This window comes from Hippopotamus amphibius, chromosome 12 (assembly GCF_030028045.1).
Source record: "Hippopotamus amphibius kiboko isolate mHipAmp2 chromosome 12, mHipAmp2.hap2, whole genome shotgun sequence".
In the NCBI taxonomy this organism is placed as follows: domain Eukaryota; kingdom Metazoa; phylum Chordata; class Mammalia; order Artiodactyla; family Hippopotamidae; genus Hippopotamus; species Hippopotamus amphibius.
Window position 1 is genome coordinate 487,852 of NC_080197.1, and position 27,843 is coordinate 515,694.

A 27,843-nucleotide genomic window follows, 5' to 3' on the forward strand; every position below is an offset into this window, starting at 1 on the left:
TGGCCACGCCCCCGCGGAGCCCTGCCCCGCCTGGGACGGGGGGGGGTGGGGCCGGCGACCTGGGGGCCAGAGCCCAGTGCCAGGACAGCCCTGTGAGGACCCCCAGACCGCGCGCAGCTCCTGACCGCCTTACCAGGCCTAGCGGCCAGGGGCAGAGGGAGCGGCGGCACCCCCTCTTGAGAAACCAGGCAGGAGGGAGACTGCCCGCGTGCCCCCACCCACCCCCAAGCCCAGGCCACGAACACCCCCATCCCAGCAGTGCCAGCAGCTTTATTAGAACCTGTGCCCTGATGAACCGAAGGTCCCCCAGACAAGAGACGCAGGGCTCCCCTCCTTCCTGCTGGGGGTCCACCCACAAGCCCGCGGCCAGGGAAGTTCTGGGGAAGCACCTTCCAGTGGACCCACCCCAGACCCCCGTGTGGCCTCAGGGTCTCCCTCAGGGGCCCAGGACCCGCTGCCATCTTGAGAGGGTTCCCCACGGACACTGGACTGGCCTCCCTGTCAGCTGGGCTCTTGGCCAGAGGGTTTCTGGTACCACGCCTGGGCCACCCCCAGCCCGACAGGCAAGCGTCCAGGCTGCGGCCCAGGCAGGGCTCGCCTCAGCCTCCGCAGACCACGCAAGCGCCCAGAGGACCTCCACGCTCACTGGGGCTCCGGCCAGAAGACCTGCGTGAGGCTCTGCTTTCTGGTGGCAGCATGGCAGGCCGGGCACGTCCTAGAGGCCTGTGGAGACAGAGGGCGCTGGACACACCTGCCGGACACCACTGCCCACCCCACCCCTCAAGCCCACCACGTGGGGCAATGCCGGCAGGCTGCATCCACGGGAGATAGGGCCGCGTCCACAGGGTCTCGCTGCCGACCTGGAGGTGCTGTCGCCAGCAGGCCTGGCAGCAGTGGAAGTCGCAGGAGGGGCACTGGAAGGGGACCACGTCCTCTGCCCTGCAGCCGGGACACGCCAAGCCCACTGCAAGGGGGCTGACGTCAGCGCCACAGGCCTGCTCAGGCTGGGCTCCGCTCCCAATGGTCCCTGCAGCCTGTCCCACGAGACCTACCCCACTCGGACTGTGCCTGCCCACGGGGCGCACTGGGGGGCCGGCTGGGAGCCCCTGTCCCCCCAGCTGGCCTCTGTGTAAGGAAGGAGGAGATCTTGCTCTGGGTCTTCCCGGGTTTCTCCGGCCGTGAGGGGCCTGTAGGCAGGAGGGAAAAAGTCTGAGGGGTGCCAGGCGCTTCCCTGCTGCCCATTCACCTGCCCTGCCAGGGCCGGGGGTAGCTGGGGCAGCAGGAGCACCAGGCAGGCGGCCCTACCTGGCTCCGGCACCCCAGGGGCGAGATCACAAGGCGCGGCAGGGTTCCCAGGTCCTGGAGCCTGGGGGCCCCGGCCCGGGGTGGGCAGGCCACTCAGGTCCTCGCACGTCTGCCGGAAGCGCTGCTTGTGGTGTGGCCGCACGAACATGCCGAACCCTGCAGGGAGCGTCACTCAGGCCCGGCCCGCGCCCGCCTGCCACCCACCCCCTCCCACCCCCACGCCAGCCACTTGCTTTGCAGCAGGGGCAAGTCCTTCGGCTTCGAGGTGGTAAGTGCGGCCACCACAGCTACCACCTTCTCGAAATCATCGTCCTGCTTGTAGGTGGTCAGCGCCGCCAGGAGCTGGCTGTAGCCTGCGGCCCCCAGGGCCCTGCGGGCATCAGCCAGGTAGGCGCTCACAGCGGGTGGGTGCTTCTTTGCTCCAGGGGCTCCAGACCCCTCGAGTGGCCGGCAGCTGGGCTCTCCTGGTGGAAAAGTAACCCGTCTCAGTCCACCAGCTTCCCAGGAAGTCGCGTCGGCCTCCCCTCCTCGGCAGAACCACAGCAGTCCCCAGGAGACTCCTCCCCCCAGGGTCTGCCCTCTGCTCCTGGCTCTGACCCAAAATCTCTTCAGGGACCAGGTACCTGCGGGGAGCGGCCCAGAGGCCATGTGGGGCCGGCCCTGGTTCAGGTGCTTGCAAGGGTCCAGCTGCCTGGCTGCACCCTGGGACACGGTGAGCTTGGGGTCGGACTCCCTCCTTCCTAAACAAACATGGAGACAAGGAGCCGCCCAGTTGGTCCTTGAGGGTCTGGAGCCTCCCCAGGGAGGGGGTCTGCCCGAGGAGAGACCAGGCCTCAAACTCCCCTCAGACCACTGGGGGCCCCCAACAGCTGGGAGGAGGCAGGGCTTGTCCCCTGCCTCGAGTGGGGGGCAGGACACCCCAGTCCAGAAGGAACAGGAGGGTAGCTCCAACTGGCATCTCCAGGCCTGGGGCCCCTGTGACTCCCGTCCTTGGAAAAGTCTCGCCCAGAGGTGGGCGCTTCCGTAACACACGTGGACAGCAGCTCCCAGGCTCCGCGCGTGCAGGGCCCACCCCAGGTGGAGACGGGTGGACGGGCTCCAGGCCCCCAGGGCGTGCACAGCCCCCCCAGGGGCAGGGCCTCCCCGTAAGCCGGGCCATGTGTGCTCGCGGGGCCCACGGCGCCCTGAAGCGGGGCCACCTGCACGGATCCATCAGGAACAGGGAGGCTGGGCCACACGAGGCCCCGCCCCCAAGAGCCAGGTGCCACCCCACCCTCAGGGTCTGAGCTTGAGAGTCCTACCTAGGCTGGGGTTTGGGGCCGGCTGTGCCCCCTGCCTCTGGGCGAGGTCGTGCTCGTGCCGGGAGCTGCAGCCTCGGCCCGTCAGCCGGACACAGATCTCCTCAAACTGCTGCTTGTGGTGCGGCCGCACGAACTGATAGAAGCCTGCGGGGAGGCAGGGTCGGGTCTGCAGGCCCCCGGGGCTGCGGCCGCTGCACAGGGTCCCCGCCCACCCCTCTTCCGGGGAGCAGCTCAGCTGTGGCCCCCAGTGGCCCCCCCCCGCAGCTGCAGCGTGGCCCCCAGGGTGGGACCCTCAAGCGGGCAGCCTCTGCAGGTCGAGGCACCTCGGAGCAGGCTGTGCTTCTTGGGGTCCTCAGCAAAAAGGGGGCCGAGGTGAGCAGCCAGGGCAGCGAGGTCATCGGAGCCCTTGTAGTCACGCAGGGCCTGGGTGAAGGTGTCGAAGCTGGCCCGGCTCAGAGCCTGCTTCACGGCCGCCATGAAGAGCGTGGCCCTGCCCGTGTCCACACCATCTGCCGCCCCCTCCTGCCAACACAGACCCGGTGCCCGTCAGGTGGCGCCGACCCTCCCGTGAGCCGCCATCGGGCGCTGCTGGGGAGGACGCCGGGAGGGCCTGGCCTGGCTGCGGCCACCCAGGGCAACCGGGAGGGGCCTGCAGGGGACCCTCTGGGCTGGCCTCGGCTTCGATGGCCAGGCCTGCCGAGCACAGCAGAGGGACGGCGTGCAGGCGGCCTTCCCTGCACCGGCGGCTCCTGCTCCTCCGCGGGGCTGCCGGTGCCCACGGCGGGGCCGCTGCACCGGGCACTCCTGGCTCGGAGGGCTGTCCGCTCACAGGAGGGGACATGTCTCTGTGTCCCGGGACGTCCCACGTCCCCGTGCCCCACCTCTGCTGCACACCCTGGCCCTGACAGCGGACCCTCGACAAGGACCCTTCAGGCTCCCAGGCTGCCCCCCTGCTCAGCCCTCCGGGGCCCAGACCCTGGCGCCCAGGCCACCTCCTCCGTGTTTCGGTCCCCTGGGCACCAGCTGCTTGTTCCCAGGAGCCAAGGGAGGTAGACAGAGGCACTGGCATGTGGGGCTCTCCAGGGCTTCTGGGGTGTAACCCAGCTGCTCTGAGCTGTTCTCACCCGAGGCTGGGAACACCGCGCCCTCCCACACTCGCGCCCAGAGCCCAGCCTGGCCCAGCCCAGGGGAGCCAGCCCGGCTGCAGGCCCCACCCCGAAGCTGCCGAAGGGCCAGGCCTGGCTCCTGCCCAGCTGGGAAGGCAGCGCCTTTTGGGGACAGAGCTCAGAGGCCTGCATGGACCCCACTGCACCACCAAAAAGCAACGCAAAACGAAAGGTCCCCATCTGACAAGCCTGCAGGACTCCACAACGTGTGGAGGCACTGCCCTGAGCGGGCGGCCGCCCAGAGACCCGGCAGGAGGTGTGCGACAGGCGGCAAAGGGCACGCGGGAGCCCGGTGCTGGTTCGGAGGGCTGAGGGATGAGATGTTCTCACGGTAAAACATCAGAGTAGAACAGGGACGGGATGAGAGCAGGGCAGGCCCCGCGCAGCGCGAGCCCAGGGTGGAGGGCGGCAGAGGGACCTACAGGACAAGCCACCTGGCCATCAGGAGTCCAGCCGAACACCAGTGGGGCGTGGGGCGCGGGCCACGGGCCTGCCGCCCCCTCCCCTGGGCCCGGCTCCAGCGCGCCCCCAGAGCCGCCCCGGCGGGGACAGCTCCGTCAGGCCAGTGGGCGCCTCACACCACCCAGAGCCACACCGGCCCGAGGCTCCCCCCGGACCCCCGCCGTCCGCAGGAAGCTCACGTACCGGGTCGCCGACCAGCCTGACCTTCCTCCTCCTGCCGCGCTGCTCCTCCGCTGGCCTCTTCTCACGAGGGCCCGACAGGGCGGAGCGGCGGGGGGCCTGAGGGCGACACAGGCGCGTGCGACTCAGGCCCTCGGGGCCCTGAAGCCCTGACGCTGCCCTGGGCGGCAGGGCGGGGAGGAGCACCCCCGGTCTCCTTGGCAGGGAACCCAGCACGAGCGGCGCGGGCAGGAACTGAAGGGTGCCGGCGGGAAGGGACGCGCAGCGCGGGGCGGCGGCACCCCAGGCCCGGAGGGCAGGACGGTGGGAGGCAGGGCATTCGGGCTTCTGGGCAAAGGCCCCAGGGCACAGGGTCCTGCCCAGGGCTCAGGCTCCCAGAAAGGGCCGGGCTCGGGCACAGCCAGAGCGGGAAGTGAGCGGGCACGGTGTGGCTGACTCGCGGAGAGCCCGCGGGGGCCTGCTGGGGGCCCAGCTGAGGGCCGGGGGCTGTGCCAGGGGCCTGCAGAGACCCCACCCGCCCTCCCGACCAGGAGGGGTGCAGGGCTGAGCGTGGTGGCACCCGAGCCCAGAGGGGCCGAGCCGTCCGCCTCCCTCTCCAGGGAGCCCGCCCCCGCACCTCCTCCTCCGCGGGGAGGGGCTGGTCCCCGGGCCCCCCGGCCAGCCGCTCGCTGTGCTCCAGGGCGGCCAGCAGCCCTGCGGGCCTCCGCGGCGCACGGACAGGCTCCCGCTCGTACTCCACACACAGGCAGCCTTCGGGATCCCCGGAGCCCGGCAAGCCTGCAGGAGCACACGTGCGGGCAGCCAAGTCCACCAGGCCACCCGGCACTCGGGCCGTCCCAGAGTGCCACAGCCTGCTGGAGGCGCTCACCCTCCACCCTGCGGGCCCCCAGCCACACGCACCCACGTGTCTCTGCCTCAGGCTAGGGACGTGCACGTCCAGACGCGTGGCCTTCCTGGCGGGGAGGGGGCCGAGGGACCTGGCCACCGAGACGGTGCCTTCTCCTTCGCCCGGACTCGGGGCAGCAGCCCGGGGGGCCGGCGCAGGCATCTGGATAGTCACGGGTGGGTGTTTTCTCCGGGGGTGTGGGGTCCTGCCCACCGCTCCCCCGGGACAGCCCGCCGGTGCTCGGGACTCACGGTTCTCTGGGCCACACGGAAGAACTGGGCCACGTCGCGGATGACATGGCCAAAGTTCTCATACACCTTGACGTGGGGGCGCACCCAGGAGGGCAGCTGGGCTCTGGCATCCGCGTGGGCGAACCTGCAGGGTGGTGGGGCCATCGGCCTTGGGAGCCCGGTCTGCCCGACAGCCCACCTCCCTGGCAGACTCACCGGAGAGAAGAGCCAGTGCCTGGGGGCGGGGGCCCCGGCCCGAGGGGCGTGCGGTGCGGGGGCGGGGGGCCTCACCTGTGGTCGCAGAGGAAGACGGCCCCGTAGTCGTGGCGATGCCTGATCACCCGCCCGATGGCCTGGTTCACGGCCCTGGACGCCTGCTGCCGGTACCAGTCATGCCCGGAGAGGAACTGCGGGGCCAGAGGGCGGAGGCTCAGTCATGGGGGCCCAGGCACCGCCCAGCCCCGCTCCCCAGCGTCTCACCTGGTCCTTGGCCCCATTCTGGCCCTTCATCTCGTCCAGGAACTGCATCTTGAGGACAACCCGGGGATCCATGCGGGGTGGGTACGGGAGGCCGGTAACGATCACGCCACGACCGTTGGCGTCCGCGAAGTCCAGCCCCTCACTGGCCTGGGGGCAGCGGGCGCTCTTTTCCCTCATCCGCCTCCAGACCTTCCCCAAGGGCCCACCCGTGCCTGGACCCTCATGGCCACATGCCTCTAGGATGGGCAAGATGGGAGAGACCGCCAACCTTGAACCAGGCTGTACCTGGGATCCACCGCTCCCAGAACCCAACTTCTCATTCTCAGAACCCCCTCTGCCTCCTGCCACAGCCCATGCGTGGGCCCCAGTGCCCACCCCAGGACCCCAGGGCCAGCCCCGCCAGGACCAGCCAGGCCACACCGTCACGTGTCTGCTGGACGTGGGGCCTGAAGGAGGTGACCTTCCTCTCCCGCCCACGCTGCAGCCCCTGGTCACGAGCCCCGAGCCCCTCCAGCACAGGCTCCAGGCGGGGAGGAGGGCCAGGCGTGTGGGACACAGACGGCGGAGGCCTCACCTTGCCCCGGCACACAGCCAGGAAGGCGGCCCCGCTGGACCCAGGGGCAGCGACTCTCGTGTAGAACGCCTCCATCACCTGTAAGGGGAGGCTGGTCAGCCTGGCCCGGCCTCCAGCCCCTCGCCTCCTTGAGCAAGACCCCAGGAACCACCCTCCGAGCTGAAGCACCGTCCGAGGCAGGAGGTGGGCCGGCAGGGCTGCAGCAGCTTCTTCACGACACAGGTTGCCCCCAGTGCCTGCTCCCGGGGCTCAGGGAGGGCCTGCTGCCAGGGTGTCAGAGCCCAAACTTCCAAAAGCCCAGTAGGACCTCGGCCGCGGGCTGGCCTGAACCGGGGCCGCCTGCAGGGCCGGGGGAGGGAGCCCTGGGGACCCGGACCTCCGAGAAGCCTCCTTTGCTCCTTGGCTCCACGAACAGGGGCTTCAGGACCTCCAGCTTCCTGGCAAAGTCACGAGCCTAAAGGAGGCGGGGAGGGAACGCCTGTCACGCCTTCTCAGACAAAGGCACGGGCCGGCCTTGCCAGACCCTTGGCTGCTTGGGACTCCACCCTGCCCCCAGAGGACATCGGAAGGGGGGACGCACCCGCCAGAACTCCAGGCTTTTCTCCATGACGGGGTAGGAAGGGAAGAAGACCAGGAGCCCATGTGGGACCACGCGGGCGATGTTGCCTGCAAGCGCCGAGGCCGGGGTCAGCACGAGAGAACGTCTGGAGCGGACTGCCCCGCCCCCGACCCCCCCGAGAAACCAGGCAGCACAGGGAGCAGAGCGGGGGCGCGGGACCTCAGAATGGGGCCCAGGACTGGACAGCACGGCACTCACCCAGCGCCTTCCCCAGGGAGGACAAGCACTCGTCGGAGAACCTGCACGGAACCGGGGGCCGCTGCCATGAGGGGCCTGGCGCTTGGCCGCCCACCTCGCCTGCCACGCCCCTTACCGTTTGTCAAAGGCGGAGCTCAGCTGGGAGCCGTCGGGGCCTTTGGGGACAATCCCCACCCAGATCTGGTGCTTGTCGATGACGTGTGGGTTCTCCAGACAGACAGGGAAAGGGCTGGAGGGAGGCGGGGTGCCCCTGTGAGGTCCTGAACCCCCAGCACCCCGGCAGCCCAGGGTAGGGGGCTGGCTTCGGGACCCTCCCGGGGGGCAAGGGGTAGCCTCACATCTGCATTTCCAAGGCGAAGGAGGACACAGGGGCCAGCGTGCCGCTGGTGAGGATGAGGGTGCGGATGCCCTGGCGGACCAGCTCACGCATGCTGTGGCCGGGGCTGAAGCACCAGCAGCTCAGCACCTTCCCTGCGGGGGCGGGGCGGGGGGGTGAGCCTGCGTGCGCCCCCCGAGGCAGCGCCGGGCCCCGAGCCCTGTGCCGTCTGCCCGGGGCCTGCCCGCCCTCCCGCGGGGTCCCAGGAGCAGGAAGCAGGTGGGAGAAGCCCCCCCGGCACCCCGGAGCCAGGGGAGGGGGATGCTGAGGTCACGTCCACTGAGGTCAGCCGACCCCAACCCCAGACGCCCTGGTGGCTCGGGGTGTGAAGGCCCAGCCCCCGCCCTGCACGCCAGGCGGGAATGCAGAAGACAGAGCCCCGAGGCAGGAAGCCGGCGGTGACGTCCTCCATGCCTGCCCGGCTGGGGAGGACACCAAAGCACAGCCCGCAGGGCAAACACGCCCGCGCTCCCCACGCTCCCCGCGGCTCTGGAAACAGGAGATGGCAGCACAAGCGGGTGCGAGCCTCTGACTCTCGGGTCAAGACCACACCGCAGGTCAGCAGGGACACTTCCGGGAAACAGCAGACCTCTCTCTAGGACCAGAGGAGCCTTTTCCAACCCTTGGGTTGGGACCTGCCCCTCAGTGGGGAGGACGGAGGTGGCAGGCGAGGCCACGGGCCCACTGTCCCGGGCCAGCCCTGCACCAGCAATGACAGAGGTGACCAGGGAGGACGGCGAGGACCCAGGAGCCCGGCCTCAGGGCACTCTGGCTTCTCTGTCCAGGCCCAGGCCCAGGCCCCAGGCCTCCCTGCGTGCCGGGCAGGGGTCTGAGGCCCGACCCCTGTGGAAACTCTGAACAGGTCCCGGCCACAGCACTCCTCTGAGGCCTCGAAGGGTGTCACCTGGAAGATGCTGGACCGAGAGGCGGCTGGGAACCCACAGCTGGACGGGGCACTGCCCCAGGTCAGGGGGAGCATGTCCCAGCCCCCCGAGGTGGCGCACCTTGCTTTCTGGCCGCTGTGGTGTTCCAGGCATCTGACCGCTGAGCTGTCTTCCAGTGACCGGCATCAGGGCGGATGTGCACCTGGCGAGGAGGAACGGGTAGGAGTCCTGGGCCCCGCTCGGGAGCCCCCATCCTGGCGGCAGCCACACCCTGTGGGACGGAGACCCTGGCCTGGGAGCCCCCCATCCTGGCGGCAGCCACACCCTGTGGGACGGAGACCCTGGCCTGGGAGCCCCCCATCCTGGCGGCAGCCACACCTTGTAGGACTGAGATCCCGGCCCCACCATGACACCGGCGCTGCCCTCAGCAGGGTCCACGCTAAACACGGTCTGGAAGGCAGAATGAAGGACAAAGTCACCACAGGCTGCCACGCCCGCCGAGTCATCCCACCCAGGACGGACACTCAGGGCACGGCCATCGCCGGCCCCTGCCTGCCAGCCACCAGCGTGCCTGGGGCAGGAGCCCGGGCCGCGGGGCAGAGCCGCCTCCCCTCCCCACAGGGGCCCACTGTGCTGGAACAGCCCCCTGCAGCCCCCTCGGCGGCCGGTCAGCAGCTCTCACAGGGACTGGGCCCGGGTCAGCGGCCGCCCTCTCCCCTCTCCCCCAGGACTGGGCCAGGAGCCCGGGGAAAGGAACCCAGTTTACTGCAGGAAGTGACAGCATGAAATTAATCCCTAATTAAAACAACGAGAATTGTACTCTTCGTCAATGCAACAAGCCAAGAAAAAAACCACAAAAGGGATATATGTGGGGTCAGAAATACAAAACACTGAGCATTACAAACAACATGACCACTTAGAACATCCAGAAAACCAAACAACGAGCTTCTAGGACTGAAAACAAACTTAGTAAGACAGCTTCACACACGGGCGCACTCACTTCGTCCCAGCCTCCCCTCCCCCACCCGTGTCCACACATCCTTCTCTACATCTGCGTCTCTGTGCCTGCCCTGCCACGAGGTTCATCTGTACCATTTTTCTAGACTCCATATGTATGCGTTAATATACAGTATGCGTTTTTCTCTTTCTGACTTACTTCACTATGACAGACTCCAGGTCCACCCATGTCTCTACAAATGACTCAATTTCGTTCCTTTTCACAGCTGAGTAATATTCCATTGTATATGTGTACCACATGTGTAACGCAGATGACTAGTGGGAAGCTGCTGCATAGCACAGAGAGATCCGCTCTGTGCTTGGTGAGGACCTAGAGAGTGGGATGCGGATGGTGGGAGGGAGGCTCAACAAGGATGGGGCATGGTGACATACGGATACACACAGCTGATTTCCTCTGTTGTATAGCAGAAAGTAGCATAACATTGGAAAGCAATTATAATCCAATAAAGATTAAAAAAAAAAGTCAATAGGTTTCTCACACACAAGCACCGGTGAGTTAAAAAGACCCCTTTCACAACAGCAGCAAAAAGTCCGTAGCCCTGGAGGTACATCCAGAGCCAGACATCACTTCCTTCAGAGCAGACTGTGAAGCCCAACAGAGAGCCGACCTCTGGCCAGACCTCTGCACGTCCCAGAGCCCGGCTATCCCAACAGCCCGGAGCCCAGCGCACCCCGGCCCACACCTGACAGGCTCCGCACAGAAAGCAACAGTCTGACGCTGACACTCAGCTGGTGGAAATGAGGCCAAGACACATTCAGAAGGGACGGCGCATCCCATCGCCCTGCGCAGCGAGCCTGCAGGAAGTGCCTCCTGCACGTGGCTCCCGGGGGCCCTCTGCTGGGTGAGACGCTGAAGAGACAGCCACGACGCGTGCCGCCCTCGTCTGTGAAAACACAGACCGGCCCGCCTGCGGCCACAGGCGAAGCCTCACCCACCCAGTCTCCCTACAACAGGAAAGCCCGGGGCACCGGATCAACACCCCGGTCTCAGAGAACGTGCCAGGCCCTGGGGACGTGGGCACGCAGCCCGGCCGGGAGGAGCAGCAGGCACCCCCCGGCCCTGCGTGTGAGGCCCCCGGACAGTGCAGCCTGCGAGGAGTAAGTGCCAAGGGTGAGAGGAGCTTCAAGAAGCATTTTCCACCTCCAGACAGCAAACCACCTGGCCTCGTGACTTACCGACGTGTCCGCCTGCACGGGCGGGGTCACACACACTGGACTTGACCCCAGAGGGGACGCCATGCCAGCAGGTAAGGCCACTCGGGGGCCGTGGCTTCCTCTGTAAACCGCTGTGTCATGGCCCCAGGGCTGCCCTCACACCGTGCCAGACACACAGGTGGGCAGCGGGGAGGAGGCGGCAGGTGTGGGTGTAGCTGCAGCCCTGGGAGAGCTAAGCGTGGCCTCCCTCCTGGCCTGGGCTGCACCGCCTGCCCACGGCCAGCTCTGCACTCCACCCTGGGGGCTCCGTCCCATTTGTGGGGCGGGGACGGGACTGGAAGGACAGCCAGGGTCACAGAGAAGGAACATCCTAGCATGTCGTCCTGCAGACCCGGGCTCTGTCCCAGTTCCTCCTGCATGTCTCTGCGGGGGCAGCAGGTGGCCCAGGCCTCTGCCACCTAGGCGGTGACCTACCATGACTGCTGGGTCTCCATGCAGTCCTGAGCCCCAACAGCAGCCCCCCTGGCCCTGCCCTGGAGGCCCCACCCCTGCAGGCAGGCCATCCGTCCGTGGTGCCCTCTGCCCGTCCGCCCACCCCTCCTCACGGGCACCCTCGGCTCCAGGCCTGCGCGGCCCCTCCTCTGCCCAGATGCCCGTTTATGGGGCAGGTTCCTCCCTGCTCCAGACTCTCTGGAACCCAAACACCACTAATCCCTTTGGTTTGGAATTTCCTCTGGCAGCTGCTCTACGTAGCCCCTGGCGGGTGACTCAGCGTCCTCTGCTGCCCGAGCTGCCGGCAGGCCGTGCGCGCTCGCTGGTGTGGCGCGTCCCCTCTGCCTAGAGAAAGCGTGACCTGGCAGCCGCTCACCCCACACCCCACCGTGACAAACGCCTGTGGGCGCGGCCAGGGGCCCTGCGGGCAGAGTGAAAGGGGTCGTGTAGCCTTGGAAGCACAGCCAGGGTGGAGAGGGACACGAGACGGTGACAGTGTGACAGGCACTGCCGGGCAGGTCACTGCGGCCTCGAGCCCACCGATCCGCACGCAGCCAGGCACACCCCACTGGGACCCGCGCAGCACGGCAGCCACGCACGCGCCACATGGGGCCTCCAGGGACCCCGTGTCCCCAAGGGCCAATGGCCACAGAGGGTCCCTGCAGAAAGGCCCATCGAGGTACAGGAGGGGCCGGACTGGTCCTCAGCAGCCGGCTGAGCAGCCACCCAGCTAGGGAAGATGGGAGCAGGCCTCCACTCGAGCTGAGGCCGTGGCTCAGCTGGGCCTGGGGAAGACAGCTAGACATACAAGACGGCACCTTAGGGGCAGGAAGTGGTCACATCCAGGGGCCCGGAGCTGCGTGACAGCCCCCGGTCACCCGCCTGGGGAAGGTGGGGCCAGCACATGGCAGAGGAGGGGCTCGGTGAGCCCTGGCGGCTGTCCCCACCCCCAAGCGGATCCCAAAGCTCAGGGTGAGGCTGGCCTGGTCCAGGGGACACACGGACCACGCGTGGACTCCACACACCCCAGGCCCCAGCTGAGCTCATGGACACACGCACCCCACGTCTGAATAGCCTCTGGGCAAGGCCAGCCCAGCAACGGGACGGGGGCTGGGGGACAGAGGACACGCCCCCCACTCTGGGATGGGCTTCTGTGTTCACTTTCCCCAGAAAAGCTGGGTCAGCAAGAAACTGGAGAAAAGGCGGCAGCTGGTCAGGCAGGAGCTGCTGGGCCTGTCTGCAAACTACGGGGACCCGGAGGACCCTCACCCTACACGGCCCGCTCCCCACCTGGCGCGCCCTCTAGGCCTGTGGGTGGGCGCTCAGGGCGCGAGGAAACCAGCCCCGCGGTGCTGACTGAAGCGAGTGCGGGGGATGCCTCGTCTGCCCCAAATCTGGAAGCAACAGCAGCTCCGTGGAAGGACGCCCCCCCAGCGTCCATCAGGAAAGACAGGGAGAACCCAGATCCTCGCGGCCGCCACTCCCTACCTGGATGACATCCGCCAGCTTCTGCAGCCCCGCCGTGCTGGCGAACAGCCCCGTACCTGTGGGGGCAGCGGGCGCTGAGCATCCACTGGGCCTCTGGCCTTGTGTCGGCTGAAGGGCGTGCCCTCGGAGGGCAGCTTCCCCGTCTTCCCCGTGAGCCTCCCGTGGGTGAGCAGGACAAGGAAAGAGGCTCTGCGGCCAAATAAGGCTGGGGCTGCCCAGAGCCCAAGAGCGTGGCAAGGCTGGGTGCCGCCGGTGAGACCAAGACCCCCCCCCCCCCCCCCCGGCACCCGGGGCTCCGCGGCACAGCCTGTGGGAAGCGGTCCCACGGACATCCTCTGGGCAGAAACAGCGCGGGTGGTTTGGGGGAAAGGATGGTGGGGCCACCCAGGCCCCTCACCGCTGGTTCCTAAAAGGGTCTGACCAGGGAAGACCGCTCTTTCCAGGACACACGCCGCCAAACATGCTAAGGCCTCAACGTTCCAATCAGAAGGGCAGCCCCGCGGGCCCCATTCCCGTCGGGCTGCGCCCTTGAGCGAGCAGTCAGCCGCAGGGCGCACGGCGGCCGGGGACTCACGTCCTGCCAGGTGTTGGATGATCTGGTCCAGGGACTCAAGGATGCAGCCCTTGGTCTGAAACGTTATCTGGGCTTCAGCAAACAGCTCGAAGATGTAGCTACGAGGAGACAGGCGGCTCAGGCCTGGCAGAAGACCAGGCTGCACGGGGGGGGGAGCCCTGAGTCCTCAGTGAGGCCCAAACCTGCAGGTGAAAGGCCTCGCCCCTCAGGGGAGCACAGCAGCCTGCGAGACCTGCATCCCCAGCACAGGCCTACGCGTGGGCCAGGAGGTGTCATCAGGGTGCCCCCACGCGCCGGCTCTGTGCAGGGCACCCAGAGAGCACTTCTGGGAAGAGTCGGGAGGGAGGGCAGGCAAGGGAAGCTGCAGAGGAAGCCCCGTGGGCGTGGGAGCCGGGGAGGCACCTGGGCCACCCGGGGAGCAGCCAGGCCCTGCGCAGGTCTGAGCACAGCCGAGCAGACGGGGCTCAGGGGCCAGGCCGGCAGCCCAGCGCTCCAGAACATCCCTTGCCTCGAGAGACCCGGGCCTGGGTCCCAGCGCAGCCGGCAGCGGTGCACCGAGAGTGACACCCGCCCCAGGCCACCATCCCACGGGAAACAAATCCTGCGGCACGGAGGCCTGTGGGGCGTTCAGAAAGTTCCAGGCAACTGGTGGCCTAAAGAGGTGGTGGTGTGACTCCACTTTCATCCTAACAGAAGGTGACACGGAGGCAGGTGCCTCATTCTAAAAGGCAGCCGCAGCGCAGGGGACGGGACCGAAGGGGCAGGTGGCGGTGCCAACACCCGGCCACCAAAAAGACGCCCTGGGCTGCGACCCAGTGACGCTCCAGGCCACGTGCGCTGGAGTGCTGCAGGGACAGCCCCGCACACCCTCCCCTCTCCGCTCCACACCTCCCGGGCTTGGTGACACCGCGGTCGCCTCCAGGCAGCTCCACAGCGTCGATGGCCCCCTCCAGGCGGAGCAGGATCACTGTGGGGGCGGGGCAGGGCTGTCAGGGGCGGGGGTCGTCCGTGGGGGACGCTCCTGGAGGGAGGGGTCCCAGGCACAGGCAGGAGGCGGGGGGCACTTACTCTTCAGCTTCGCGAGGTCTTCCAGCTCCAGGCTCAGCCCTGGGGGAGGCAAAGGCTGCAGATGCACACGTCCGCACCGCGCTCACTGCGCCACCCCGCCCTAAGGGGCCGGGACACCCCCAGGAGAGCGGCGGCTCCGAGACCCCCGCAGCCGCAGGCCGGCCCGGAGCAGCCTGAGCCGAGGAGGGGTCGCCCGAGAGCCCCGCGGCCACACACGTGAACACGGCCCTGACCGGGCTTTTCCTGATGACCAGTGGGCTCCTGTTCTCATGTGCACACTGGCCACCAGTGTATCTCTGAAGACGTGTCTGTTTATATGTTTTACCCATTTTTAAATTGGGTTGGGTGGTCTTTTTATTGAGTTAAGAGTTTCCTCCATGTTTTAGATACAAATCCCCTATCAGATATATTACTGGCAAGATATTCCTCCTGTTCTGTAGATGTCTTTGCTTTCTTGACAGTGTCCTCTGATGCACAAAAGTGGCTGATTTTGTTCAGTCCTGTTTATCTGTTTTTTCTCTGGGTGCTTGTGCTGTGGGTATCGTTTCTGAGAAACTGCTGCCTCACAGGGTCACGGAGATGGACCCCCGGGTCAATAACCTCACTTTGTAGGTGTGGGCAGTGCAGAGTGACCTCCGTCCAGAGAGGACAGTGTGGAAAGGAGAGGATGAGTCACGTGGGCCCCTGACAAGGCCGACCTCAGCCGGCCACCAAGGTCCCGGGTCTCACAGCGCCAACTGTAAGGACATCCATGGGGTGTGATGAAGCGGGCATGTGCCTCTGAACGCTTCCTTCCTGCACCCCATGCCCCGTACGTCCAGGGAGGAACAGCACACAGATCCCAATCCCAGCGAGCATTCTACACAACGTCTGAGCAACGCTCCTCCAAACCGCCAAGGGACGTCTGAGACACGGTCACGGACAAGAGCAGCTAAGGAGAGGTGACCACTAGGGCCCCGTGGCCCTGAGGACAAAGCAAGGACGTCGGGTAGAAACCACGGGGATCTGGCACTCCACACCCACCGAGACGCTGTCATGAAACACGCTCCTGAAGCAATGAAAAGACGGCCAGTTTCACTCCCAAGAGAAAAGCCCAACTACAGCGAGGCCCACCTTCCAACCTTCATGCTGGCAAAGAGGGAGCACCTGACCCCACGCTCCGTCGGTGAGGCTCCCAGACCCCACGCTCACGGCGCAGGGAAGGCGCACCGGTGCCCACACTACCCGCGACGGAGCCTGTAACACGGAACGATATTTCACCTCCTCGGCAGACACGCTTCCCTGTTGGCCAGCAGCCCCACCTCCCAGAAGCTACCCTGAAGAACTACCTCAAAGAGACAAACGAGCACATGACAGCACTGTCTGTAGTTGCAAAATACTGGAAACAACCTAAATGCTACACAGATGGCTGGACAGATACGGACGCTCCAAGGGAGAGAGGCAGGCAGCTGGAGAGAGAAGGGCCGTCCCTGTACAGAGAGGCGACTACAAGATACAGGCCCGCCTTCCGCAGGAAAGAAAGAAGAGCAAATGCAACCTACCTGCATCTGCCTCTTTCCGCAAAACCAATCAATCAGTCCGTCAGTCAGTCACAGAAAGCATAAACCAGACACTAACAAGACCTGGACTAGGGACCACGTTCATCTTTCTTCAAGTACTCAAAACAAAGCAACAGTAACATCGACATAAATGGCAAAAAGTGGAGTAAGAAATGAAACACAAGCACAGGAGCCTAAACTGAGTAGCGCGGCCACAGGGAAGCAGAGGGGGCCGCCAAGGGCCTCGTGCGAGCGTTTTCCCTCCGAGCTCGGAGACCACCGACACAGGACCAAGGACGCGCCGAGGTCACACCTCGCGGGTGGGCGTGCGTGTATCCCGGGTGGGCGGGCAACTCTGAAACAACTGTCTGCGGGTTCTAAGCTCAAACAAGCAAGTAAAGTACGGAGAAAAAGGCACTGCAAACACAGCAAGGGAGGACAGGAGAGCGAGCCACGTGGTTCTGGAGTCCAACGGGGGGGCAGCGCGAGAGCACGTGGACACACGTGCCGACACGGACACGGAGGCGGAGAGAAGTACGAGACCTCCCCCGGCAGGCTGCGGGGTCACGGAGATCCCCGCTTCCGGGACGAAGCCCTAACGGACGCCGCCAGTGCTCCCGCAGCCATCGCGTGAGCAGACGGAAGCTGACGTCCTCACACGCCCACGAGAAGACACGCGCCCACGATACTGCCACCACAACGCAGAGCCCGAACCCAACCATGAGATCCCAGCAGACAAACCCACACTGCAGGACAGTCAACGAGGCACCAGCCTTTCTCTTCACACACGTGCAGCCGCACGGGACGGCCTGTGAGGCACAGACCGGTCAAGGCCCGGCCATGGGGCGCCTGCATTTCGGGCTCTACCAAGGATGGTTAGGAAGATGCTAGCAGGGCTGCCAACCAGAGAGGGCAGCACAGACACTGGCTTCCGATCGGATCGTCAAGAATGGCCTTGTTCTTAGGAAATAGACACTAGGACACAGAGCAAAGGTGTCAGGTCTGCAACTGCCCTTGAGGAGGCAGAGAAAAAGGAAATCTGTCCACTCAGCGGGGGCTGATCAAACGGGGCAAAACATTAGCGATTGGGGGGGGGGTGTCTGGGGAAGACACCCAGGAGGTGTAGCAAGTCATCTGTGAGCTGGCGAGAACACAGAGGATGACGATGTCGGGACAGGACATGAGGCATGAAACAACAATGCAAGTCAGGGCTCCTACAGCTCAGAAATGAACCAACAGGCCTCTCACGAGACTAGGAGGAGAAAGCACTTTAGAAACAAAGATTAAATTACAAGGACACAAAAGCAGATACACGCCGCATCACCTTAAAAGAAACAAAATGAAAAGGAGAAATGTTTATAAGTCAAAGAAAAATGAGACAAAGGGATTTGAGAGAGGGACAGGTTCTGAACTCAGGTGGAAGAGACACGACGTGATCCCTGCAGGAGAAACTGCAGCCAAGGCCGGGCCTGAGCTCTGCGTGCAGGACAACGTCCCCAGACAGAAAGAGACTTGGAGCCGCAGGCTGAAAGGGCTCTTCATACCTGGGACCACAGCGATCCGGAGAATCAATACGGAGACAAACGACAGCAAATGACTGGCTTTACAAAGAGAAAAAAGTCCTAAAACAACATCCGACTCTAAAACAGCAGGTTTATAACACACACGACTGCCAATCAATCAGGCACGCCTGGACAACTCCCTGGGGAAACACGGACCCCTTTCCTCAGATGCTTGCATTCAGCCGACCTAGAACTTCCCACGGCAGGTGAGGACGTTGGAGCGAGCGCACCGCAGCGGCGGAGCCAGCAGGCCGGGACCCGCCCAGGAGGGCTGCAGGGCCAACCCGCTTTCGAGGTGCTGCTCCCGACACCACTGCTGTCACTCCCGATACACGACTTGCCTTCTTCCCTCTTCCTCTCGCAAACACACAGCGCAGTCCCCCAGAGGCTGACGCTGGCCCCCACACGTCCATGTTCTCATCCCTGGAACCACGAGCAGGTCAGCTTCATGGCACAAGGGACTTGCAGGAGCAATGCGGCTGAGGACCTCCAGGGAAAAACCCCTGGATTAGCGGGGGTGGAGGCCCTAAACGGAACAGCAGGGTCCTTGCAGAGTCAGAGGACAGACAAGAAGCAGAGCTCACGACCTGGCACCTCGAAGCTGGAAAAGGCCAAGAAACGGATTTTCCTCTCGTGCCTCCAGAAGCAACAGCACTGCTGACCCGGCCTGGGCTCCCGGGACCATGAGATAACACGCTTGTGCTGCTTTAAGCTCAGCCTGGAAACTTCTCTCAGCAGCACCAGGAAATGAACACAGGCATGATGTGGGGCACATCAGCCCAAAGCAGGAACAGTTATGAGATCCAGTTACCTTGTATTAAGCCAGATAGCAAAGAGATTTGCAAAACTGAAACAATGCCACTCAACTAATTTCTAAAATACTTATTTTTCCCAAAAAATGTTATTTATGTTACCATGTCACGGATTGCCCTGTGTCCTCCAGAAAGCTATGCTCAAATCCTAAACTCTGACCCCTGTGAATGTGACCTTATTTGCAGATGGGGTCAGTCAGGATGAGGTCCTAGTGGACCGGGTTGGGCCCTCATCCAGTGACAGGTGTTCCTACGAGGGAGGACACTGTGAAGACGGGGAGAGACTGGAATGCGGCGTCTACAAACCCAGGTACGCCCACGCTGGGGGAGAGGCCTGGAGCACGTGCAGGAGCCACCCCCCCGACACACATCCGACACGTGGCTGTCTGACCCCAGAAGTGACAGGACAGACGTCTACTGTTGGAGCCTCCCGGCCTGTGGTGCTTTGCTAGGGCAGCCCAAGGACACGGACGCACAGCACGTAATGGTTTGTCGTTTAGTTTTTTAGCGTTCGCTTCTAACAGTCATCATCCATAAATGTAACTCACGTGAGCAAAGCTCAGGACGTTTCAAGAACATAAAGTTTAAAGGGTCCCAAAGCGAACACGTTGAGAACGTCTGTGCTAGACACACAAGGCCACTGACAAACCCTCTCCCCCAGCGCAGCCTGTGAGCGCGTCAGAGACCGGGAGAGCCTCGCAGAGGGGGAGCAGCAGCTGGCTGCGTAGGAGGAGGGGCCTGCACTTCCTCTGGAGTCTGTCCACGCGTGTGGCTGCAGAGGGACCAGGAGGCTGAGGCCGTTCACGCCCCACCCCACTCACGTGAAGGACACGGCGGGACGTGGAAGACATCCACAGGGCAACACGCACAGGCTACAAACCTGCAGCCACGCGACCGTGGAAGCGCTTGCTACAGAGCGCTCTGGGCGAGCAAAGTGTGCTTAACCCTAACACAGGCCCCCCAAAACGTCCACCAAAGTGTCTACCCCCGCCGTGATCCCTGCTGCCAAAGGAAAACGCGGGGCTGCACTCTCTGAGAAGAGGATGTTTCGTGTGGACGACACTCACGGGTTGTTAGAAGGTGCCGTCGGCACATCCCCCTGGTTTTTGGTTTCACGCAGTGGAGGCAAGCCCACCCCCACAGGGAAACAGCAGAAAGGACTTGAGAAAGTGTTGACTGCTTGGGTGGTATCCACCCCCGACCTGTGAGGCCGAGAAGCCTCTCACAAAGGCTGACATCGTCCCCTGGAGCCGACCTGAAAGAAGGATCCTGGGCAGACGGGCCCCTGGTGTGGTCCGCAGCCCCCGCCGCGAGCGCACCTGAGCTGGCAGAGTCCGCCCTGAACTCTGGGTGGAGCTCGGCTTGCTGCGCCACCTTGGTCCGCTCCTCCAGCACCTGGTCTATCACGTCCAGTCCTGAAGCCACGTCGTGGGGTGTCAGGTCGAAGGATGCGGCCTCCTCACACATCTTCTCCTGTGAGCCCGAGCACACCCACCACGGGGTTCCGGAAGGCAGAGGTGGGGTGGGGGGCAGAGGGAGGAGGAAGCAAGAGCCCCCCAAGCCCCACCCCACGTCCTCAAGGTCAGGTCTCAAGCTGGTCCAGAGATGGACCTCTGGCCCAGGCAGCGTCTGAAGACAATTTTACGTGAGCTGCCAACATTTCATAGTCAGAAAATTTTCCGTTAGACTCTAGCTTCTAGTTTCTCTCAAAAGTCACATCTGGCTCACTGGGCCCACCGTGCCCCAGGCCAACAGCTGCCGGGAACCCAGTGGGGTTGGGGGCAGCTGCCTCTGTCCCAGGATGCCAGGCTCCCGTGGACCCCTCCATGCTCCCTAAGCGGCCTTCCTCCAGTGCCCTGGTCAAGGCCCACCAATCCTAGAGACGCGATCCTTGGGCCCTGACAGAGGCTGCACAACAGGTGGGACAGGGCGAGCCGGGGACAGGGAGGCAGCCGCCAGGGACAGGAGGAAACAGAAGGCACGAGACGGCAGGAGGGGTCTGGGAGTCCTGAGTGGAAACAGCGGGCGCAGGCCGGAAGCCTGCCCCGCCCAGGTGTGCCTGGTGTGGACAGTGGGGCACAGGCGTCTGGACAGAGAGGCCGAGCTGCTCTGCGCAAGAAAGTGGGCGGGAGGAAGGGGTGTCAGGAAGGCCACCCAGACACTGACCACGTTGTGAGCTTCGTCGAAGATCACGACTGTCCCCTTCAGGTCGATGCTGTGCGCACGGCGACTCTACACACAGCCGGGGGGGGGACAGGGCTGCCTTACAAGGTCCAGCTGGAGAGGGACCCCAACCCCGGCCCCCATGTGGGGTCCCCTCACTCCTGCCAGCCCGCCCGCTCCCGGAACTCAGCACGCGCTGCCTGCAGCCCCAGGCCAGTGAGGGAGGCCGGTCTCCCAGCGCCAGCCTGCGCCTCTGAGCAAGGGTCTGATCCCAGGACTGGAACCAGCATGGGCTCTGCCGGCCCCTCGCGAGCCTGGGACACTCCCCGCCATCGGACACCGCTGGCCACGCAGAGCAGGGCCTCACCTTGGCGTCCAGCAAGTAGTTGTAGGGCATGAAGATGATGTCGGCCTGCTGCTTCAGGTTCCGAGACAGGTAGTAAGGGCACAGCCTGCAGGGGGAGGGGGCACAGGCTGCAGGGGAGGAGGCACGGGGGGGCGGGAGAGCTGGGGCCAGCGCGGCGGAAAGGCTCGCCCAGCCGCCCCTCACACCACCGGTTTTCAACCGTGTGAGTGGATCACCCACTTAAAAACCTACAGAAACAAACCCCACCCGACCCTGGACAGGAGGAGAGATGGGGAGAAGCAAGACAGTGGGGCCTGTGTCACCACGACTGAAGCCCTGATGCTACAAGGTCGCAGCAGCGATCCTCAGAGAGGAGGGGCCGTATCAGGTGGAGGACGAGCTGGACACTCCAAGAGCAAAGGCCTGCCGGGCAGGGTCGGGGGCCTGGGGGCCGGGAAGGAGGATCTCACTTCTTACTTTACTTTAAGGAAAGGAACGTACATGCCTCTGCATGTGGAGGGAGCCCAGCCCTTGGCGCGGGGCAGGGGGTGGGGGGCCTTACTTGTGCCCGGTCCCACTCCTGACCAGGTCCTCGATGTCCAGGATGGCGGTGGCCAGCTCCTGCTCCAGGCTCTTCTCTGGGGACACGGGCAGGAATCAACGCAGGCGCTCAGGTCCACCGAGGCCCCCGGGGCCACGGGAGACACCCAGGACAGAACGGCTCCTGGCGGCGGGCCGCCCCCGGGGAGGGTGCCCTGCTCTAGGCCACGGGGACCATGAGCCTGAGGCTGAACACTGACAGGAGACCCCCGGGGGGGAGGCACCCCTCAGCCTGTCACCGCCACCCCAGATCTGAGGCCGGGTGGGCAGGAGAGGCAGAGCCCACCCAAGGCCCCACAGCCCCGGGGCCACTTCCTCAGGATGGCAGCCCAGCCAAGCCCCACTCCCTGCTGGCTGTGTGGCCCTGGGCAGGACGGGCCTCAAGAAGGGACACGGGCCCCCCAACTGGGCCTGTAGGAATCCGCCAGGGAACCGCTATCACCCAGCGAAGCCCAGGCCCGCCGCAGCAGACAGGACCAACGGTCTCTTCTCACGAGCACACAGTCTCAGGGCAGCCCCACGTGGACATGGGCGCCCAGCTCCCGGATCCACTGCGGCAGGTACCAGGCCCAGCGCTTAACTGCACAGGCCCGAACACACAGGCCCTCCACAGTGACCAACCCCAGGAGGTCCCCCCTGCCCTGCAGGGGAAGAAGAGCCAGCCACTCCGGGGCACCACAGCAACAGGCCAGCCAATCAGCACACTCCGCAGCAGGCCAGCCCCAGAGCTCAGGGACGCCCGAGGGGCGAGGGGGTGGAGAGGCGGGGGAGGAGACCAGGCAGGTAAGGGTGGGGGGGTGGGGAGAGAGAGTGGGGAGGAGGGGCCGAGGGGGCCCCACCCAGGCTGACTGCAGGGTCCAGACGCTGCAGGCGGGCAGCGCTGTGCTTGCTCCCTGGCAGGACGCAGGCCAGGCGGGGCCCCCACGCTGCACGCCTCTCTCCTCTCCACACGCAGGCTCCCCTCCTCCCCTCTTGGGGTCTCGGCCCACTCTTCTCCCCCCTCCAGAGCCTGGGCACCTGCTGGAGACACCCCGTCACAACCCGTGGGTCACCTAGCAGAGGAGGCTGGAACAGCAAGGACGTGCCTGTTTACAGTGAGTGGATGCCCTCCGTGAGCAGGCAGAGGGCACATAGGAGAGCAGGGGCAGGGACGCGGAGGACACAGACGGGGCAGGGCCTGGGGCCGCCCGAGGGCCGGCACACAGCAGGCCCAAGGGCGCCTCCACTGTGGACCGGAAGCTCCTACCCCGGCCCTGACCTCCTGTCCCCTCCCTCCTCAAGGACCCTCCAGGTGAGCTGAGGGGTGCTGCAGGTGACGGACAGGACCTGCAGCGGCGGGCTGGCCCAGCAGAGTGGACGAGCTGACCCACAGGTTGCTGTGAAAAGGTGGCTGGAGCGGTTCCCACCAAAAGCCTCTGACCTGTGGCCGACAGGACACCTGGAACCCCCCTCTGCCGGGGACGTGGACAGAGGGGGCTCGACTCCACCGAGCACCAAGGGCTCGCGGGAAGGCGGCGCTGAGGTCAGAGGGCCGCGCGGGGCTGGACGAGAAGGCGGCCCGACACCCACAGGCCTGCGGCTGACGGAGGCAGCAGAGCCGGGGGCCAGCAGCCTGCGGCCCAGGGCCCTCACACGTCACCGCTGTCCTGAGGGGCCTCGGTGTCACCAGACCAAGGGACATCACCAACAGGAAGGCGGTGCAGAGCAAGCCTGCGACACTGGGTCCTCATCCCAGAGGCCGAGCGGTGCAGCCCGACCCGCGGCCGGCACACCCCCCACCCCCCACGTCTCTCCCAGGGCGCTGGGACCCCCAGCTCAGGCCTCTGCGAGCGCAGCGCTGTCCTGACCCTCTGCCTGGCACAGGCCTGGCCCGCTGGGCACTCCCAACCCGAGCAGATGGTGGCTTGTGGGTCACCGGTATGAGTGCTCCGGGGCCCAGGTCACCTCGGGGTCTGACTCCCCACCCTAAGGCAGGAAACAGAGAGAACCCTGACCTTTCAGGCCCCCCCTCCCCCAGCCTGTCTACAGAGGCCGCACCACAGAGACGCCTCTCTGCTGTCACCTCTGACGCCAGAAACCCCAACAGACACGAGGAGCAGCCACACGCGGAAAAGGAAGGCTTTGGAGGCAAGGGCACCCGTGCCACCCCTCCACTCTGAGCCCCAGGGAAGTCACTGACAGGAGACGAGGGCCCCCCTTCTCAGGGCCCGGCACCTGCAGTCACACAGCCATGCCACACCTGGCCGGCCGCCATCACGAGCCCTGCGCGTGTCACTCTCGTCCGTTTCTGGATGAGGCTGGAGGAGCCACTGGCACAACCCCGGGGTTCAGCGCGCGTCGCACCCACGCAGCGACGGGCGGCAGTGAAAGGATGCCACGCAGAGTCAGCAAAGGGAAAAGCACGTGGAGGAGCCTCCAGGACCCCCTCCCCAGCTGACACCCCGGAAAGAGCCGAGACCACGAGGGAAATGCTCTCCAGGGACCCCGCGCTCAGGGTGTGGTGCGGGCTGCGCACGCTGGCACCCTGCCTGGCAGGCACCCAAATTCCAGACCCCCAGAAGGGAGCATCTGCTCTGCACAAACCCCTCTGTATGCACAGCGCATGCCCAGGGAGCCCTCCGGCCAGGGCGGCGGGACCCTCCCGCAGTCCCAGTTCCCGGACGTCGTGCGGCTCTCTCCTCTGCACGCATTCGGGGGCCAGTCGCCAGGAGACAGAGCCCAGGCTCCTCCACCCCGAGGAGCAGGAGGCAGCCTCGCGGGCGCACCGAGAGGTGGGAGCCAGCAGCCCAGCAGGCCGCTGTGCCCGGCCCCCGGACTCCACTCCCATGGGCAGGAGAGACTGCCTCGGGCCCTCTCACCTTCCACGTTGTTGTAGAAGTAACAGGAGTGACTCGCCACTTTCTTCCGGCACAGGTGGACCTGGGGGGGGATGAGGTCTGGGCTCGTGTGACGGCCAAGCCCTCCCCAGACAGGCAGCCATGCCAGCTGCACCCCTGCCAGCTCTTCAGCCCCCTCCCCCGGGGCACAGCTGGGGGCTCCGGAGCCCAGCAGCACCCCCACCGTGGCCGGGCTGGGCGCCCCAGGAGCCCACCTGCATGTGGTTACTCTCCTGCTTCTTCACCTCAGGATGGATACACAGCTGCTCCCGGGAGCCCAGCACACACACTCGGGGCCTGGCGGGGGAGAGGATCAGGGGGCCCAAGGATCAGAGGGCGGGGGCCCCGGTGCCGTCCAGTGGCAGGAGCCCCATGGGCTACACTGGGAGCACCAGGAAGCTTCGCTCACGTGCCCGGGAAGCCAGAGGGAGCAGCCGGGGCAGAAATCCACCACGGCCAGGGTCCCGGGTGAGCAAGGAGGCGAGGCCTCGGGGCGGCTCCACCACCTGTGTGCTCCCTCTCGCGGGAGGCACGGGGCCCAACCCTCCTGCAGCAGTGCCGGGGGCTCCGACTCAGGGCAGAGCCTCCCCACCCGCAGAAGCCCCAGCCCACAACCACAGCTGACTCCTCAAGGGCTGCGAGGAGCTCATGGTGCAAGCCCAAGGTCAGGGCAGCAGCCCCACAGCCTGAGCCCAGCATGTCCCCAGGGTGGAGTCTGGGCAGACCACCCCATGACCCCAAGGTGGGCATGGATGCCACGTGACCCACCGGTAAGAGGTATTCCGGAGCTCGCTGATGACCTGCGTGAGCTGTGAGTGCGTCCGGGAGGCGTAAATGATCTTCGGGACGTCCGTGTAGCACGCTGCCCGAGGGAGGACAGGTGACAACCCCGTGAACCCAGGGCACCGGGCCACCTCCATCAGGTCAGCGAAGCATCGGACACCCGAAACGCGCCGCAGGGAGGAGCGCAGCGGGTCTCTGAAGGGTCCACGTTTGGCCTGTAAACCCTGGGTTTACAGCCAGAACAGCGTGGCCGCTGCAACTCCCCTCCCTCCCCACCTGCCCCCACAGAGCCAGGAGCGGGGCAAGAAGGAGCATCACCTGGGACGTCCCCTTCCTGGGCAGCGGTCCCCCAGGACGCCAAGGTGCTGTCGAGGAGCTGCCCTGACGCCCTCTCGGCAATCTTGCGGGCAGAGATGGCGTCGCGGAGCTGCTCCCGCCAGGCCAGCGTGCTGCACAGGAGGCACAGCGTCTTGCCCGTGCCCGTGGGGCTCTCCAGCACGCCGTTCACCTTCTGAATGGGGTGGGGAGCAGGGTCACGGGAAGCGGGGGGCGGGCGCTGCGGGCCCCCCGGCCCACCTGAGACAAGCCCCGCAGCTGTCGATGACATCAGGCCCGTCAGCAGACGATGTGGAGAGCGCCACCCTACACACCACAGTGTTTTCCTGCCTGATGTAAACAGGAGGCGACTAACTCCGGGTCAGAGCCCAACACAGGAGTTTGGGTCTGCAATTCTGGATGCAAACATTTACACTATCCGAACAGAACCTGCCGGCCCACCGAGCTCTCAGCCGGGAGTCTGAGTGGGAGACCCAGGCAGACACGAGGCACAGCCGCAGAGCTGCTCCCCAGCCGCCACAGGAATGGGCGCAGGGACCCGGCGGCAGGGACAGCCCTCCAGGGCTGGGGCATGGGTGGGGTATGGGAGGACGTGACCAGAAACCCAGCAGAAAGCAAGCTGCGCCCCGCGAGGTGTAACGACCTCCCCAAACGAGGGCTGGGCACCAGCTGTCCCTGTGCGGAGAGGCTTCCTCCAGGTCCTCAGCGGGCTAGCAGCCCCTCCTCGCTTGGCCTCAGCTCCCACGCTGCCTCCTCAGAGAGGCCCCCAAGGGGCTCTGAAGCCTATCACCTTACTTCTCGTCTCCACAGCACTCACCACCATCCAGAATTATCTTTCTTTGTGTATTTGTTTGGCCTCTCCCCTACCCCACCTACAACACGAGCCCCATTTATGGCAGAGGCCCACCTCCAGGAGGGCAGCAGGATGTGACCGGAGTAAACGGGAAGGTGCAGCTACATTAGGTCTCTGCTGAGCCTCCACCCGCGCTGACCCATCCCGCAGGTACAAGCCCCTCGGTCTGCAGCCTCACCTTCTGCAAGCACTCCAAGACCTTGCTCATGTACTCCTCTTGGCATTTGTACGGCTGGAAAGGGAAATCGACTACCACACCATTCAGGGTCACCTTGGGCATACTGGCCTACTCTCGGGCGGACACAGAGGCTGAAACGCAGGCGGTGTGGGTCTGCAGACAAAACCCCCTCCGAACATCTCACGGTCTCGGCCACGCCAGGTACGTGGCGCCAGCCTGCGCTGCTGGGACACGTTCTCCACGGGCGCCCCTGTGGCAGAGACGGAGACGACGAGACTTTTTAGCGGGCCTTTCTCGAGCGCCAGGCCCCTCGGGCAGTGCCCCCCGCAGGCGGGTCCGAAGCCGAGCCTGGGACATCCTATCGCGAGGACCCCGGGGAGGTGCCGGCCGTGCCTCGTCCTCCCGCCCCGCGCTGCTCCGCGTGCCCCACCCGCAGCAACGCTGCCTTCCCCTCCGCCGCACCTCCCCTCCTCGCCCCGGCCCCCGCGGCTCCCAACCCTCCGCTGCCCGGGCCGGCCCCATCCCGCCCAGGCGGGCAGCGAGAGCGCGCGCGCTGCTCCGACCTGGGGCGCGGACGCGTGCGGCGCCCAGCCGGCCGCTCTGCCTCGCGAACCCCGCTGCCTCCCGCACGCCGGACCCCGCCCCCTGCCCGCGGGCCCCCTCCGCGCACGCGCAGCCGCGCACGACGCGCCCCACAACGCCACGCGGCAGAGTCGCCCGCGCGCGGCCCGCCGGGCGCTGCGGTTGCGGAAGGCGCCGCTCGGACGCAGGGTCCAGGGCCAGCGTCTCCGCGGGGAGCCTCCCACGACCGGGGTCCCCAGGGCTTCGCCCCCGTCCAGCCGACGCACCACCACCGCGTCCTCCGCCGGCACGGGTCCGACTTTGCGGGTTGCGGCGCGCACTTGAACGCGCTGCGCTTCCGCCCCCGATTCCGGTCCGCCGCGCAGCGTTCCGGCCGGAAACCGCTCCCCTGCCGAGGAGTCCGCGCGCTACCGGCGCGCTGCGTTCCGGGTCCCACCCGAACCTTCCGTGGACCCTGAGCCCAGGGACCGGCACCTCCTCGCCGGCGGGCGCGAGCCGGGGTCCCGCCGTCTCCTCCCTCGAGGCCATCCCCACCAGGGTCTCCATTCCCACCTCCCCCCTGGCCCGAGCCCCCTCGGACAACCGCCTGGACAATAGCACGAGCCTTCTAACAGGTTTCCTGTGGTTTCCCCCCTTTTCTCGAAAGACCCAGAGGTCTTTTTAAGACTCGAGTCTGAGCTGACCGCTCTTCTTAAATTCGGCAGATGGCTGCCGCTTGCCCGTGGCCCGGCTCCTCTCCGCACTGTCCTCTGGGGCCAG

General features: G+C 65.8%; 2 protein-coding genes across 7 annotated transcripts in view; one reads left to right on the forward strand and one right to left on the reverse strand.

Moving 5' to 3' along the window:
* RTEL1 (regulator of telomere elongation helicase 1) lies at nt 1-27,437 on the reverse strand. Of its 5 annotated transcripts, none has more exons than XM_057703922.1 (36): nt 27,351-27,437; nt 26,503-26,752; nt 25,454-25,646; nt 25,121-25,214; nt 24,568-24,649; nt 24,335-24,395; nt 21,439-21,514; nt 20,898-20,982; nt 20,534-20,599; nt 19,687-19,840; nt 14,456-14,494; nt 14,276-14,354; nt 13,388-13,485; nt 12,814-12,869; nt 9,040-9,111; nt 8,782-8,863; nt 7,740-7,872; nt 7,517-7,630; nt 7,402-7,442; nt 7,165-7,250; nt 6,961-7,038; nt 6,585-6,662; nt 6,011-6,157; nt 5,822-5,937; nt 5,552-5,675; nt 5,315-5,462; nt 5,031-5,191; nt 4,439-4,513; nt 2,930-3,128; nt 2,607-2,750; nt 1,929-2,045; nt 1,539-1,769; nt 1,306-1,461; nt 1,053-1,187; nt 861-964; nt 1-723 (listed from the first exon to the last, which is right to left on the reverse strand). In XM_057703922.1, the coding sequence occupies exons 2-36, from the start codon at nt 26,602-26,604 to the stop codon at nt 643-645; spliced, it is 3,807 nt and encodes a 1,268-aa protein (XP_057559905.1). In that variant the 5' UTR covers nt 26,605-26,752; nt 27,351-27,437; the 3' UTR covers nt 1-642. The 5 variants fall into 5 exon arrangements, with proteins under 5 accessions (XP_057559905.1, XP_057559902.1, XP_057559904.1 ...); XM_057703919.1 differs by having other exon boundaries at nt 2-723; nt 4,418-4,513; XM_057703921.1 differs by lacking the exon at nt 27,351-27,437 and adding an exon at nt 27,066-27,144 and having other exon boundaries at nt 2-723; nt 4,418-4,513.
* The window catches only part of STMN3 (stathmin 3), a 41,451-nt gene that overhangs the window by 2,925 nt on the left and 10,683 nt on the right, over nt 1-27,843 (forward strand). The window contains exon 1 of one of the 2 annotated variants that reach the window (XM_057703936.1): nt 27,268-27,698. The exons of the other annotated variant lie outside the window; for it this stretch is intronic. The gene's annotated coding sequence lies outside the window, so the exon portion shown is untranslated. Of the gene's footprint in view, nt 1-27,267; nt 27,699-27,843 lie in introns of those variants that run through there. 2 annotated transcript variants of the gene reach the window in all.

What these genes read in the sequence shown, in the direction of transcription:
- RTEL1 (XM_057703919.1), bottom strand. Translation starts at nt 26,604, where the DNA reads ATGCCCAAGGTGACCCTGAATGGTGTGGTAGTCGATTTCCCTTTCCAG. An exon ending in GTCTTCCTCTGCGACCACAG is followed by an intron (nt 5,676 to 5,821) that starts GTGAGGCCCCCC and finishes ACCACCCTGCAG; the next exon opens with GTTCGCCCACGCGGATGCCA. An exon ending in GGCCCCAAACCCCAGCCTAG is followed by an intron (nt 2,046 to 2,606) that starts GTAGGACTCTCA and finishes ATGTTTGTTTAG; the next exon opens with GAAGGAGGGAGTCCGACCCC.